Source organism: Oncorhynchus masou, chromosome 13 (assembly GCF_036934945.1).
Source record: "Oncorhynchus masou masou isolate Uvic2021 chromosome 13, UVic_Omas_1.1, whole genome shotgun sequence".
NCBI lineage: Eukaryota > Metazoa > Chordata > Actinopteri > Salmoniformes > Salmonidae > Oncorhynchus > Oncorhynchus masou.
The window spans coordinates 9,567,105-9,581,187 of record NC_088224.1 but is presented as its reverse complement, the minus strand read 5'-3'; the positions used below and the strand labels follow the sequence as shown (position 1 = coordinate 9,581,187).

At 40.6% G+C, this 14,083-nt stretch overlaps 1 protein-coding gene across 1 annotated transcript; it reads left to right on the top strand.

Moving 5' to 3' along the window:
• The first annotated feature begins 10,852 nt into the window (after positions 1 to 10,852).
• On the top strand, positions 10,853 to 13,799 carry tnfa (tumor necrosis factor a (TNF superfamily, member 2)). Its single transcript, XM_064982565.1, has 4 exons — positions 10,853 to 11,298; positions 11,837 to 11,864; positions 12,184 to 12,243; positions 13,040 to 13,799. Exons 1-4 carry the CDS (start codon positions 11,128 to 11,130, stop codon positions 13,510 to 13,512), a joined length of 732 nt encoding a protein of 243 aa, XP_064838637.1. The 5' UTR covers positions 10,853 to 11,127; the 3' UTR covers positions 13,513 to 13,799.
• The last annotated feature ends 284 nt before the right edge of the window (positions 13,800 to 14,083 follow it).

The window sequence follows — 14,083 nt, the reverse complement described above, 5'->3', positions numbered from 1 at the left end:
CTCTCTCTCTCTCTCTCTCTCTCTCTCTCTCTCTCTCTCTCTCTCTCTCTCTCTCTCTCTCTCTCTCTCTCTCTCTCTCTCTCTCTCTCTCTCTCTCAGTCACCAAGAAATGACCCACTTTCAGGCCCTTTCTGGTGAAGCTCACCTTCTCAGTGTGTAAACACCTCCGCCGTGTTCCAGTGGTGGCCTTGATGTGGTCCGTATGTAGTAATACCACACAGTGCAATGATGCATTACTACGTTCCACTGAACTGGAAATGAATCCACACCGTGTGTCTGTACTAGATGTGGCCCCTCACAGGCCCTTTACTACAACTATAATGTAGGCCAACAACACATTACACACAGTGGTTGTAATACAACATATCATGTTTTTTGTGGAATAGCAGAGTGTCTCCACAACCTTTTTACAACCAGTGTGTCTCCACAATGCTTATATAATCTTATTTTTTTTTAGCAGAAAAACTATGTTTTATCACAACTGTTGTGCCAAATGCGTTGTACATCAATTGTAGAAGTGGAATGTCTATGCACTACTAAGCGCTGTGCTGTGTGAATGACAGCGCCCCCATTCACCCACGGATAAACAAGCTGCGGTGGGAGAGGATCGAGAGAACGACGTGAAATAAGACGTGGGAAGGTGTTTGTTCGTCCTTTTCTCGTCAACTGATAATTCTGTTGACACAAGAGTAGGAAAATATGTTTTACGACAGTGGACTTGTAAACTAAACGGGGGGGAACTACTCCAACTATTCATAATGAAAGTGTCAAATAATTATAATAATTATCCAATATGTCAAATACCTCTTTGAAAAGGTAGATGAAGAGACTGACACTCCAAACAAAACAACAACAAACAAAAAAAACATTCACCATCTCGAAATGAGATGCCAGGTGAAACACATCGGTTAAAGCCAAAAAAACTGCACCCTATTCACATTTCTCAGATGTAGGATCTTGTGGCTGGCAATTGTCCTGGGCTGCAGAAAATGCAGATGATCTTCGCGATTGACATGAATTCACTGAAAACCCACACTGACACATTAAATTAACAGTATGGTTCTTTTCCAGTAGCCTACTTTTTGGTCAGCTAATTGCCTAACCATCGATCAAACGACATTATGGGACTAAATGTTCAAATCCTTTTGCTGCAGTATTATCATGTTAAGATCTTAAATACAGTACCAGTCAAAAGTTTGGACACACTTACTCATTCAAGGGTTTTTATGTATTTTTACTATTTTCTATTTTGTAGAATAATAGTGAAGACATCAACACTATGAAATAACACATATGGAATCATGTAGTAACCAAAAAAGTGTTAAACAAATCTAAATATATTTTATATTTGAGATTCTTCAAAGTAGCCACCCTTTGCCTTGATGATAGCTTTGCACACTATTGGCATTCTCTCAACCAGCTTCACCTGGAATGTTTTTCCAGGCGTTCCCATATATGCTGAGCACTTGTTGGCTGCTCTTCCTTCACTGCGGTCCAACTCATCCCAAACCATCTCAATTGGGTTGAGGTCGGGTGATTGTGGAGGCCAGGTCATCTTATACAGCAATCCATCACTCTCCTTCTTTGTCATATAGCCCTTACACAGCCTGGAGGTGTATTGGGTCATTGTCCTGTTGAAAAACAAATGATAGTCCCACTAAGCGCAAATCAGTTGGGATGGCTTACTGCTGAAGAATGCTGTGGTAACCATGCTGGTTAAGTGTACCTTGAATTCTAAATAGATCACTGACAGTGTCACTAGCAAAGGACCCCCACACCATCACACCTCCTCCTCCATGCTTCACAGTGGGAACCACACATGCGGAGATCATCCGTTCACCTACTCTGCGTCTCACAAAGACATCACACCTCCTCCTCCATGCTTCACAGTGGGAACCACACATGCGAATATCATCCGTTCACCTACTCTGCGTCTCACGAAGACATCACACCTCCTCCTCCATGCTTCACAGTGGGAACCACACATGCAGAGATCATCCGTTCACCTACTCTGCATATCACAAAGACATCACACCTCCTCCTCCATGCTTCACAGTGGGAACCACACATGCGGAGATCATCCGTTCACCTACTCTGCATCTCACAAAGACATCACACCTCCTCCTCCATGCTTCACAGTGGGAACCACACATGCGGAGATCATCCGTTCACCTACTCTGCATCTCACAAAGACATCACATCTCCTCCTCCATGCTTCACAGTGGGAACCACACATGCGGAGATCATCCGTTCACCTACTCTGCATCTCACAAAGACATCACATCTCCTCCTCCATGCTTCACAGTGGGAACCACACATGCGGAGATCATCCGTTCACCTACTCTGTGTCTCACAAAGACACGGCGGTTGCAAACCAAAGGACAGATTTCCAACAGTCTAATGTCCATTGCTTGTGTTTCTTGGCCCAAACAAGTCTCTTCTTATTTTTTGTGTCCTTTAGTAGTGTTTTTTTCAGCAATTAGACCATGAAGACCATGAAGTCTCCTCTGAACAGTTGATGTTGAGAAGTGTCTGTTACTTGAACTCTGTGAAGCATTTATTTGGGCTGCAATTTCTGTGGCTGGTAACTCTTAATGAACTTATCCTCTGCAGCAGAGGTAACTCTGGGTTTTCCTTTCCTGTGGCGGTCCTCATGAGAGCCAGTTTCATCATAGCACTTGATGGTTTTTGCGGCTGCACTTGAAGAAACGTTCAATGTTATTGACATTTTTCGAATTGACCTTCATGTCTTAAAGTAATGATGGGCCGTCGTTTCTCTTTCCTTATTTGAGCTGTTCTTGATATAGTGTGTGTGTGTGTGTGTGTGTGTGTGTGTGTGTGTGTGTGTGTGTGTGTGTGTGTGTGTGTGTGTGTGTGTGTGTGTGTGTGTGTGTGTCATCTTATTACTCATGCTGGACCAGTCACCATCAGGTGTTTTGCACCTAGACAGAAAGTGTTGTAATTACAAAGCTTTAATGTGTTTTCTAGGGCTCTTAACTCTGTTGATCCACCTCAGCCCATACTTTAATAAATACGTATTTGTTGAGTGTCTGTTTACTAAATTGTTCACTTTGTGTGATTTATTAACTTATTTTTTTTGTTGTTGTTGTTGTTGTGATCAAACAGTCTAATTTTATTTAGCCAGTTGAATGAATGAGTAATGTAAATTAATTAAAAAAAGTGGACCAAGGTGCCGCGCTGGTGAGCGTACATTTTCCTCTTTATTTTGGAATGACGCCAACAAAACAAAACGAGCAACAACCGTGACGCTTACAGGGCTTTAGTGCTACAAACAACGTTAACTACCCACCACGAAAGGAGGGCAAAAGGGCTACCTAAGTATGATTCCCAATCAGAGACAACGATAGACAACTGTCCCTGATTGAGAACCATACCCGGCCAAAACATAGAAATAAAGAAACATAGAAAACAAAACATAGAATGCCCACGCCACATCACACCCTGATCTAACCAAATAGAGAAATAAAACGTCTCTCTAAGGTCAGGGCGTGACAGTTAGAATGTAGATCTGGGATTTATGTGGGATGTTTGTTGTTACTTGTTTCCATAATGTGTGTGACATAATGTTGCCCCTTCATTATTAGTACTTATCTATTCAAATATCCTCACGCTCAAAATAAGGAAGCGCTAAATATAGCCGTTCAGTCATAGGCAAATCCCTAGAATGTGAACATGTCATACAGTACACTGGCTACAAATATACTCCCACACGGCTCTGTAGTTGTTAAGTAATTTCGATGACATCACCTACTTCCAAACCCCTTGTCTCGTGTGAGAAATCCGGGCTTCAGAGGACAGTCAGACACTAACTCACTTAGGGATATTATTGGTGAATCTGTAACATCCTCACAGACTGAGTAAATGTGTCACAAAGTTACAAATATGTTCGTCCATTGATATGTGTGAATGTACAGGGAACCCAGCTACATTTTGGAAAGCTGTTAAATCACTGAAGGCTTGTGTCTCCTCTTCTCTCTCTTCCCAAGACATCCATTTAGATTCTGGTCCTATTACCGACAAAATTGATATCATTCATGCATTTAATAACCATTTTATCTCTGCGGGCTTGATATTTGAATGTATTTCAAAGCCAGCTCTTGAAAAAAAAGAGTAGTTTGGATGTAGATGGTGAAACTCTATTGAATGATACTGAAAATGCTGGTCAGGAGTTTTCTTTTTGGAAATTCACAAATGAAGAGGTCCTGAATGCTTTATTATTTTTTTAAATCCCCAGGGGCTGATAATTTTGAGCCTGGTCTACCTATGTGCTGGCTTATTGCTGGCTCGGTAGCCCACATGTTTTATTTAACATGGTTATCAGGAAGTGCTCAAAAAGCATGGAAATCCGCGTATGTGCTGCCACTCCATACGGGTGAGGATACAAAGGATCTTGACAACTATCGCCCCATTTCAAGACTACCTTGTTTAGCTAAGATTCTTGAATCCTTGGTTAATGTGCTGCCTTGTTCATTGACCTGTCAAAGGCATTTGACACGGCTGATCATTCTGTTTTGCTGAAGAAATTATCAAGAGTCGGCCTGAGATATACAGCCTGTTTATGGTTTCAGAATTATCTTAGTGACAGAACTCAGGCCTTCTTGATAGATGGGGTTAAATCTGAATTATCTTAGTGACAGAAGTCAGGCCATCTTGATAGACGGGGCTAAATCTGAATTTCTTGAGATTCAAAAAGGTGTTCCTCAGGGTTCTATTTTAGGTCCATTATTGTTCACCTTGTATATTAATTAATTAATGAAATAGGAAACACTTAATACTTGTAACATTCGTCTCTATGCAGATGACACAGTTTTGTATTCCTGTGCCACCTCGGTGCAGCAGGCCATTCGTGAACTTCAGCATGACTTTGATTCAAATCAGAAATCATGTACAGATCATAAATTAGTGTTATATACAAGTAAAACCAAGCTTGTGCTGTTCTCTAGGTCACGAAATGTTGACCCTGAGGACCTGTTTATGTGCCCTATAAATGGAGCCCAAATTAAGCTTGTTTGTCAATATAAGTACCCTGGTGTCTGGATTGACGACAAGTTGTCCTTCGTAACTGGAAGTTGTCCTTCGTAATGCATATCAAAAATCTGAAGCTAAGATCCAATAGTTTTTTTTATATCAAAATAAATCACGCATTAGTATTAAAAATAGGAGAAAGATTGTTCAAACAATGCCTCTCCCTGTATTGGATTTTGGTGATATTGTTTACATGCATGAGGCATAACCTCTGTTTTAAAACCCTTGGACACTGTCTACCATTCAGCAATACGTTTTATCACAGGGGACCATTTTAGGACTCGTCATTGTAGTCTGTATAAAATGTGGACCTCTCTCTGTCTGTAAGAAGAAAGCTTAATACTCTTTTACGTACAAAGCAATCTGACTGAAACTCCCTCTATATGTAACATCGTTAATTAAGATTAAAAAAATCAGAAGTTACCAAACCCTTTCACAGGAATGGATAACACTAGAGATCCCTCCAGTCTCCACAGATTTGGGAAAATCTGCATTTTTTTAATTTATTTTTTTATCCCTACTTTGTGGAACAATCTGCAGAATTCACTGCAGTTAGATGTGCTGGTGTCACTCAGGCATTTTACATTATAGATTGATTATGTAGTTGAATGTGATTTGCTTTTATTAAATGTTTATTTTTATTGTGCTGAATTATATTGTTTTAAATACACGTATGTATGTTGTTTTAATATTCTGTTTTTATTGTATCGTGTACAGGGATATCTTTGTAAAAAAATAGATTTTTAATCTCAATGTGACTCCATGTTTAAATAAAGGTTAAATAAGTACACACAAAATAATACACAGTCACTATTTATCATCTTTACCACTGATTTTACAGTATTACCTCTGAATACGACACTGAGTGGATGCAGTTGTTAAAAATCAGCTGGATGAGACTGGATGAGGCAAAACAGAACAGGATGAGACTGGATGAGGCAAAACAGAACAGGATGAGACTGGATGAGGCAAAACAGAACAGGATGAGACTGGATGAGGCAAAACAGAACAGGATGAGACTGGATGAGGCAAAACAGAACAGGATGAGACTGGATGAGGCAAAACAGAACAGGATGAGACTGGATGAGGCAAAACAGAACAGGATGAGACTGGATGAGGCAAAACAGAACAGGATGAGACTGGATGAGGCAAAACAGAACAGGATGAGACTGGATGAGGCAAAACAGAACAGGATGAGACTGGATGAGGCAAAACAGAACAGGATGAGACTGGGGCCATTCTAATAAGTATGGGTGCCTGAGTTTGTCTGAAAGTGGGGGTGCAAAAGCTTGTGGGAGGGGGAGGGGGCGGGGGCTCAGTTTTCCTGAAATTCTGTATTGTTTCTTAACAAGGAGAATCAATATTTATGAACAGAACACAACAATCCTTCTTACATTTTGCCACAATAAATTATATAGAAAACATGTTTTGATGACTAGTTTACTAATCTACTCCCTTCCCTGAAAATCCCACCCCCAATAACAAATAGGCGGGTCTGAAACCGTACCAAATCTGTGACTCATAAACATCATGCCCCCTTCCCTAAAAACCCCCACCTACAGTGATCGATTGACAGGCCAAACTGTTAAGAAAGTTGGCATGACAACAATGACAACAATGGAGAAACATAATTGAAAATAGGAGGAATAATATTGAATTTTTTAATAAGAATTTTAATTCTGTACTTATAGGTTAAGGAAAAAGCATTATTAAATTGCAAATAAATTTTTATTTTTATTTTTTTGTTGCAAATAATGCAATCACAGTAAAGTAGTACAAATAGAAATGTGAATTTTTATTTATCTTTAAACTATTTTCTTTCTCAGTTTGGCAGTGTTATCTGGTAGGACTTGAACAATAACTGTCAACTTGAAAATGCAAACTGGAGTTTTGCATTTAAATTTGGTCATAGATTATGTTCACATAAACACAACATTGCATACATATTAATTTATAATTATCATTATGAAATTAGCATTTTTGGGGGGCCAGCGATATATATGCATATATTACGGCCCGAAATCTGCAATTAAAATAATAATATCTAGCTCCGGTAATATGGGTTACATTTTAACGGTTTGGGCGAGAGCAGAGGTTTTCAACCTTTTCTTTCATAAGAGCAACTTCATACCTTTTTTTGCAAGCTACTCATATAGGCTACAGCCTGTCTGCATACATAATGTAATTGCCTTTTGGTTCTTAAAATCACACATTTTGAACGGAAATCATGTGATTGTTGCCAACGATGAGAATCTTGTCTTTTCAAGATAAGAGAAGAAGAAAATACGTTTTGGATTTGAACAAATCTGTAAGGTGCAGTTACAGGACTAGGCGACTATAAATACTGTTTGCATATTTGACAACACATCATGAAGAAATAGAATAATCATGAAAAGTATGAGGAATAACAAAAGTGTAGTCTCAGCAAGCACACTAATTGACCGGTCCCCTTTATCGCAAACATTTTTTTATTTTGTTAACTTGACTCAGCAGCATACATATTTGATAAAACGAGAGTATAAATGCCGTATTTGGTAGTATTAGTATTTACCGAGCAAAAGCAGAGCTGTTTTATCGAGGTACAAATATCCTGTCGTTTTTCATTTTGCACATAGACACAGACAGACACAGCTTGGCTGCGTTGCGAAGCAGCTCCGGTCCGCTCTCATATAGGGAACAGCCAGGACTGTTACTTTAGTAACTGAATGAAAATATTTTAACAATATGATTTAACTGATTAATGTTCGCAAAATATATGTACAAAAAAAATTCAGAATGGTGTTGATTGCTTGTTAACAGTTTGGGAAGAAAAAAAACATTTCATAGATTTAATTATGTAATATTAGGCCTACAGAATACTTCTAGCAAGCTAGTAACTGTCAGCCCGCGAGCTACCGGACAAAGGAACAACCTTCGGTGGGCTGATGGAAGGCTCGGAGTCAGAGGCTGCGAAACAACGAAGCCGAATCAGACTGCCAGCATTGCTCTCGGTTCTTACAGGCAACGTGAAATTACAATGAATTTGCTCGTGTCAAGCCGCTCAAATGATATGCAGTGGTATAAAGTAACTAAGTAAAATATACTACTTAAGTAGTTTTTTGGGGCTTATGTGCTTTACTTTACTATTTATATTTTTTTAGACAACTTGTACGTTTACTCCACTTCATTCCTAATGAAAATCTGTGCTTTTTACACCCTGCATTTTCCGTGACACTCAGAAGTTCTCATTACATTTAGAATGCCCAGGCAGGACAGCAAGAGGCATCTATCAATATAATGCGTTATCATCCCTACTGCCTCTGATCTAGCGGACTTACCAAACACAAATACTGCGTTTGTAAATTATGTCTGAGGGTTGGAGTGGAGTGGAGTGGAGTGGAGTGGAGTGTGCCCCTTGCTGTCCATACATTTAAAAAAGAAAGAAACATGTGCCTTCTGATTTGGGATATTATGTCTAGTAGTAACTTATACTTTGTATTTTTACTCAAGACAGTAGAGTACTTTTCCCACCACTGTACTTAAGTCCATTTAAAACCAAATACTTTTGGACTTTTACTCAAGTAGTATTTTACTGGGTGGCTTTCACTTTAACATGAGTCATTTTCTATTAAGGTATGTTTACTTTTATTAAAGTATGACAATTGAATGCTTTTTCCTGATTTTTTCCTGATTTTATATATATATATATACTGTACTCTAGCAACACCCTGAGTTCATCAGACATGAAACAACGACCAACATGTAACAACAGCACATCAAAATAGATAAAGAACGTTCTTTTGCTCGTGCCTTTTGATTTTAAACTCCAGGGGTGTAACTCGTGCTTTCTAACGACACTGAACCAACACAGTGTTGAGTGGCAGGGAGCCAAAGCAATATATATATATATATATATATTTCACCTTTATTTAACCAGGTAGGCTGGTTGAGAACAAGTTCTCATTTGCAACTGCGACCTGGCCAAGATAAAGCAAAGCGTAATCTTGAGGCGATGGGGGGAGGGGTGGTAGAAAATGCAATCTGTTATTTATTGTATCGTATATCAAATGGACATATCTATTTTAATACAGATTAGCTCTAAATATAATTGAACATTGCAAATTACCCAAAGGATCATGATCATTTTGTGATTTAAAAAACAGGGGGGAGGAAAAACAACCCTTATTTTGAAAGAAGAGATTCAGCTGCTCCATTTGCTCCGTGTGTTCAGGTTCCGAGGATATTTTTGTTTTTTTATTTAACTTTTATTTAACTAGGCAAGTCAGTTAAGAACAAATTGTTATTTATAATGACAGTCTACCAGTGAACAGTGGGTTAACTGCCTTGTTGAGGGGAACAGTGGGTTAACTGCCTTGTTGAGGGGAACAGTGGAGTTAACTGCCTTGTTGAGGGGAACAGTGGGTTAACTGCCTTGTTGAGGGGAACAGTGGAGTTAACTGCCTTGTTGAGGGGAACAGTGGGTTAACTGCCTTGTTCAGGGGAACAGTGGGTTAACTGCCTTGTTGAGGGGAACAGTGGGTTAACTGCCTTGTTGAGGGGAACAGTGGGTTAACTGCCTTGTTGAGGGGCAGAATGACAGAACCTTGTCAGCTCGGGGATTCGATCCAGCAACCTGTTCGAGTTACTGGCCCAAATCTCTAACCACTAGGCTACCTGTCAACTAAATATGGACACCGTACATCCTACTAAATGATCAACGATTGTATAGATAATGTTTTATCATAGTAAAGCTAAATTTCTTATGATCTTTTATTACTTACGTTTCCACTATACAAAGATACACACAACACATTGTTTCATTATTACATTAACAATAAGTATCTCTCAATGCATTACATACATTTACATTAATGCAATGGGGAAATTCACTTTGGGAAAATAAGAGGCTGAAATACTTAGAGAGAGGGGGAGATGGGGGAGATGGGGGACTCCCCCCCCCCCTCTCCCCCCTCCCTGTATGCTTGGCCTATTTTAAAAGAGATGGAAGGAAGTGTCAGTTAAACCATTACAGATAGCAGCCATGACACATCTCTGTGGGCCCATATTTGGCAAATGAGGATGTTTGTTTGTGAGAATGTACAGCGCCAATGTACCTTTAACGTAGCAGCAGTGTAGCAGTGATGATGTTGCATTACCATGAACATACAGTAACATAGCATTTACGTTTATCCTTATATATATACACATATAAAAACATCATACTAACTGCTATATCCCCTTTACGGAAGTAAAATTATACCACAACGTCGTCTGTCACTCAATAGACTGCTCTGTCCTTCTCACCAGCCACCAGTGCTAATACTAACGGACATGCAAAAGTAGAAAACACGTCGATATGTAGCAAATAAAGTTCAGTGAAAAGCAGAACATTAAAAGGCCAAGAAAGAAGGAAAGTCAAAAACAAAAGAAAAAAATCCCGTAGAAACGAAAGGAAAATAGAATTGATTAATAAGGAACAGAGTAAAGATTAAGTTAGAAAGAGGGATGTTGGCGTTTACTTCGGGAGAGAGAGAGAGGGAGAGAGAGAGAGTGAGACAGGTGTGTGTGTGTGTGTGTGTGTGTGTGTGTGTGTGTGTGTGTGTGTGTGTGTGTGTGTGTGTGTGTGTGTGTGTGTGTGTGTGTGTGTGTGTGTGTGTGTGTGTGTGTGTGTGGTCAGCTGTTTCATTTAGTTTCGTTTATTAGGGTATTGCATGTAGCAGCTGATCTTCCTGTGTGTGGGTTTCAATACCTTTCTCAATTGTGAAAAACCACAGGTCCCTCCAGCCATTACCCACGCCTCCTCCTCCTCCAAAATTCTGTTCCCTTGCTAGCCTCCACTCTGAGTGACATCACTGGGGTTTCCCTTGGCAGCTAGATGTATATAACAGCAGCAGTGAGAGTATCAGTCAATCAATCAGCAGGCCTGTCACTACCTACTACCTTCAAAACACAGTCAACCTCTAATACCACTGTGGGAACTTAGCTACTGAAGTTATTCTGAGTTTACCAACTTGTATACCTATCGCAAACCAGCTTGATTGACATTGGAGCTCCAGGCTTCTCTTGGATACTAAGGACTTTGACGGAAGGTTCTACTACACGATGGCAGGTGATTGCAGCAGAGTGATGTTAGACGTGGAGAGTGGCCCTGTGTACCCAGCAACGACCGTGACCCTGGTACGGGAGAAGTCCACACACCGGTGGAGGCTGTGCGGTGCCCTGCTGGCCATGGCACTGTGTGTCTCAGCTGCACTTTTCATCACCTGGATGAAGGTAAGAACACATACAGGCGATTTTACCTTATCATTCATTCTTAGTGGCATAATGGCTCGTTAAATCGATAAGGGAACTGGATTATTTTGGATGAGCTGATGTCAAATGTGTTCCATCAGCAATTTGATAAGTAAAGTTTGAACTTTGAAGTTGAACTTAGATCCTGATTGAAACTACTGTATATCTCTGTAGCGATATTTACATTTTAGATTTAAATCTACTTTTACTTACATATATTCTGTATATCTCTGTATATCACTATATATCTACATATCTACATATCTACCTATCTATCTATCTATCTATCTATCTATCTATCTATCTATCTATCTATCTATCTATCTATCTATCTATCTATCTATCTATCTATCTATCTATCTATATATATATTTAAATATGTATATATATCACCATGTATCTTTGTAAAACTCTGTAAATCTCTGTAAATCTCTGTATATCTCATATATCTCATGTGTAGCGTCAATGTGAAACCGATCACGGGACTAACTTTCTTCATTTCTCTTTTCCTCTAACTCAGAGACAAGATCAGGTCGAGGAAGTTGATGGTGAGTTTGTTTTCCTTTTTTTTCCAGTCAGGTTCTATATGTTCTACTGCTGGTAGCATGGCGTTATAGTGCTGAATATATACCGCTACTCTCTTGACAAAGGAGGTATTCTCCATTGCATTCCTATATCAGGAGCCCTGTCGGCCCTGGTCAAAAGTAGTCCACTATATAGGGAATATAGAGTGCCAATTTGAGACAAGAACACCTAAATGTGTAAGATAAGCTCTCGCAGCAGTACGGCATTATATGGAGTTTAACGAGAGAGAATTCACCCTCAGAAGTGTCAGTTTTCTAAGTCTCTGTCTTCTTCCCTCTTCAGAACTTCAGCATACACTGAGACAACTCTCTGTAAACAGAAAGGCTGCCATTCATCTAGAAGGTAAGATGACACTTTACAGTAATGTATACAATGTCTGCTTCCGAAGTGGCACACTACTCCCTATATAGTGCACTAGTTTTGACCAGGACCCATATGTAGGGGATAGGGTGCTATTTGGATGAGGGAAGGTTACCTGACAGGATGCCGTATTAGAGTCCTTTCAACAGCACTGTAGAACTGGAACGAACTCGTCTGCAGGGTGAATAATCTGGATATATGCAATGTAAACTTGACCCTTGACCTTGAAATGGGGATTCGAAGCTGTGAATGAATCAAGCCTGTTTGACATACGGTATGAAGTCAAAGTCGAACCGGCTCATTTACAACTTGCCTCGATAGATGGTGTCGTAGTGCTCTGTCCGTCAATATCTACAGTCAATTATATTCATGTCCAACCACTCTGCATCTCAACCACTTTGACTTTATTTATTTGGGGGGGGGGGGGGGGGGTTAAAATGATTTGTACAGTTAAAAACAAATTAAAAGTACAAAGAACCCCAAAGGAATTCACATACAAGCGTTAAATGCATATATTTATTTCCGATGTGGACCTTGGAAGAGGTTCATTATTTCCCATGTTAACCTCTCTCTCTCTCTCTCTCTCTCTCTCTCCCTCCCCCCTCTCCCCCCCCTCTCTCTCTCTCTCTCTCTCTCTCTCTCCCTCCCCCCTCTCTCTCTCTCTCTCTCTCTCTCTCTCTCTCTCTCTCTCTCTCCCTCTCTCCCCCTCTCTCTCTCTCTCTCTCTCTCTCTCTCTCTCTCTCTCTCTCTCTCTCTCTCGTCTCGTCTCGTCTCCCAGGTGAGTACAACGGCAGTGAAAAATACAAGACCACAGTGGAGTGGACAGACGATGAGGGCCAGGGACTCTCACAGGGGGGTCTTAAACTCAACAACAACGAGATTGTGATCCCCCAGCCGGGCCTATACTTCGTCTACAGCCAGGTCTCTTTCCGCGTCAGCTGCAAGGCCGACCCCAAGCACCCTAACAACCAGGAGATGGTTCACCTGAGTAACACGGTCACGCGCTGGTCCCCAAGCTACGGCACCGAAGACAACAAGGAGTACCAGATGCTGCTCAACTCTGTACGCACCGTGTGTAAGAAGTCTTCCAGCAGCGAGGCGAGCGAAGGACAGTGGTATAACGCAGTGTATGTGGGAGCCGTGTTCAGCCTGGAGAAGGGAGACAGGCTCCGGACAGTCACAGAGAACAGGCTCCTGCCCCATCTGGAGAGTGGAGCTGGGAAAAACTTCTTTGGCGTGTTCGCCTTGTGAGACGGACGAAAATGGCATGACGATAGAGAGGAAGGCTACGTCCCAAATCACCCTATACTTTAACTATCGGTGCACTATATAGGGAATAGGGTGCCGTTTGGGACGTAGCCTCAGTGTGAGGGGGAAAAGGTTCACACAGTTGGAGGGGTTAAACAGCTACGATGAAGAAGAGGATAATGGAAGGTTACCTTATAGGAGTCTGGGCCGTTTCATCTACTGAAGTTGACTGAGGTTAAGGCATCGTGTTGTTTCGTGTTAAAGCCAATGCATTTTATTTTTTATTTTTTATTTTTTACTCTTCTGTCAAAGATGAGGAATTATAGACTGGGTACCAGTCTGTTTGTGCCATCATGCCACTCCTTGTCATGCCAAACATGGGCTTGCATGACAGCATGATGTAGGCAAGAGCACAAGCAGATGTGGAACCAGGCTAGAGAAATGACACCGATCTATCTGAACTGTAGCAGTTTGTTTATATATACTTGGGGTTTATTGTTTAACAAGTGTTGCCATGGTGTTACCATGACAGTAAATGTCTATGATGCTAATGCTGAACTACAATCCACAGCAC

Excerpts from the sequence above, each read along its gene's own strand:
- tnfa (XM_064982565.1), top strand. The coding sequence starts at position 11,128 with ATGGCAGGTGATTGCAGCAGAGTGATGTTAGACGTGGAGAGTGGCCCT. Across the intron at positions 11,865-12,183 it reads TCAGGTCGAGGAAGTTGATG|AACTTCAGCATACACTGAGA; the intron begins GTGAGTTTGTTT and ends TTCCCTCTTCAG. Across the intron at positions 12,244-13,039 it reads GGCTGCCATTCATCTAGAAG|GTGAGTACAACGGCAGTGAA; the intron begins GTAAGATGACAC and ends CTCGTCTCCCAG.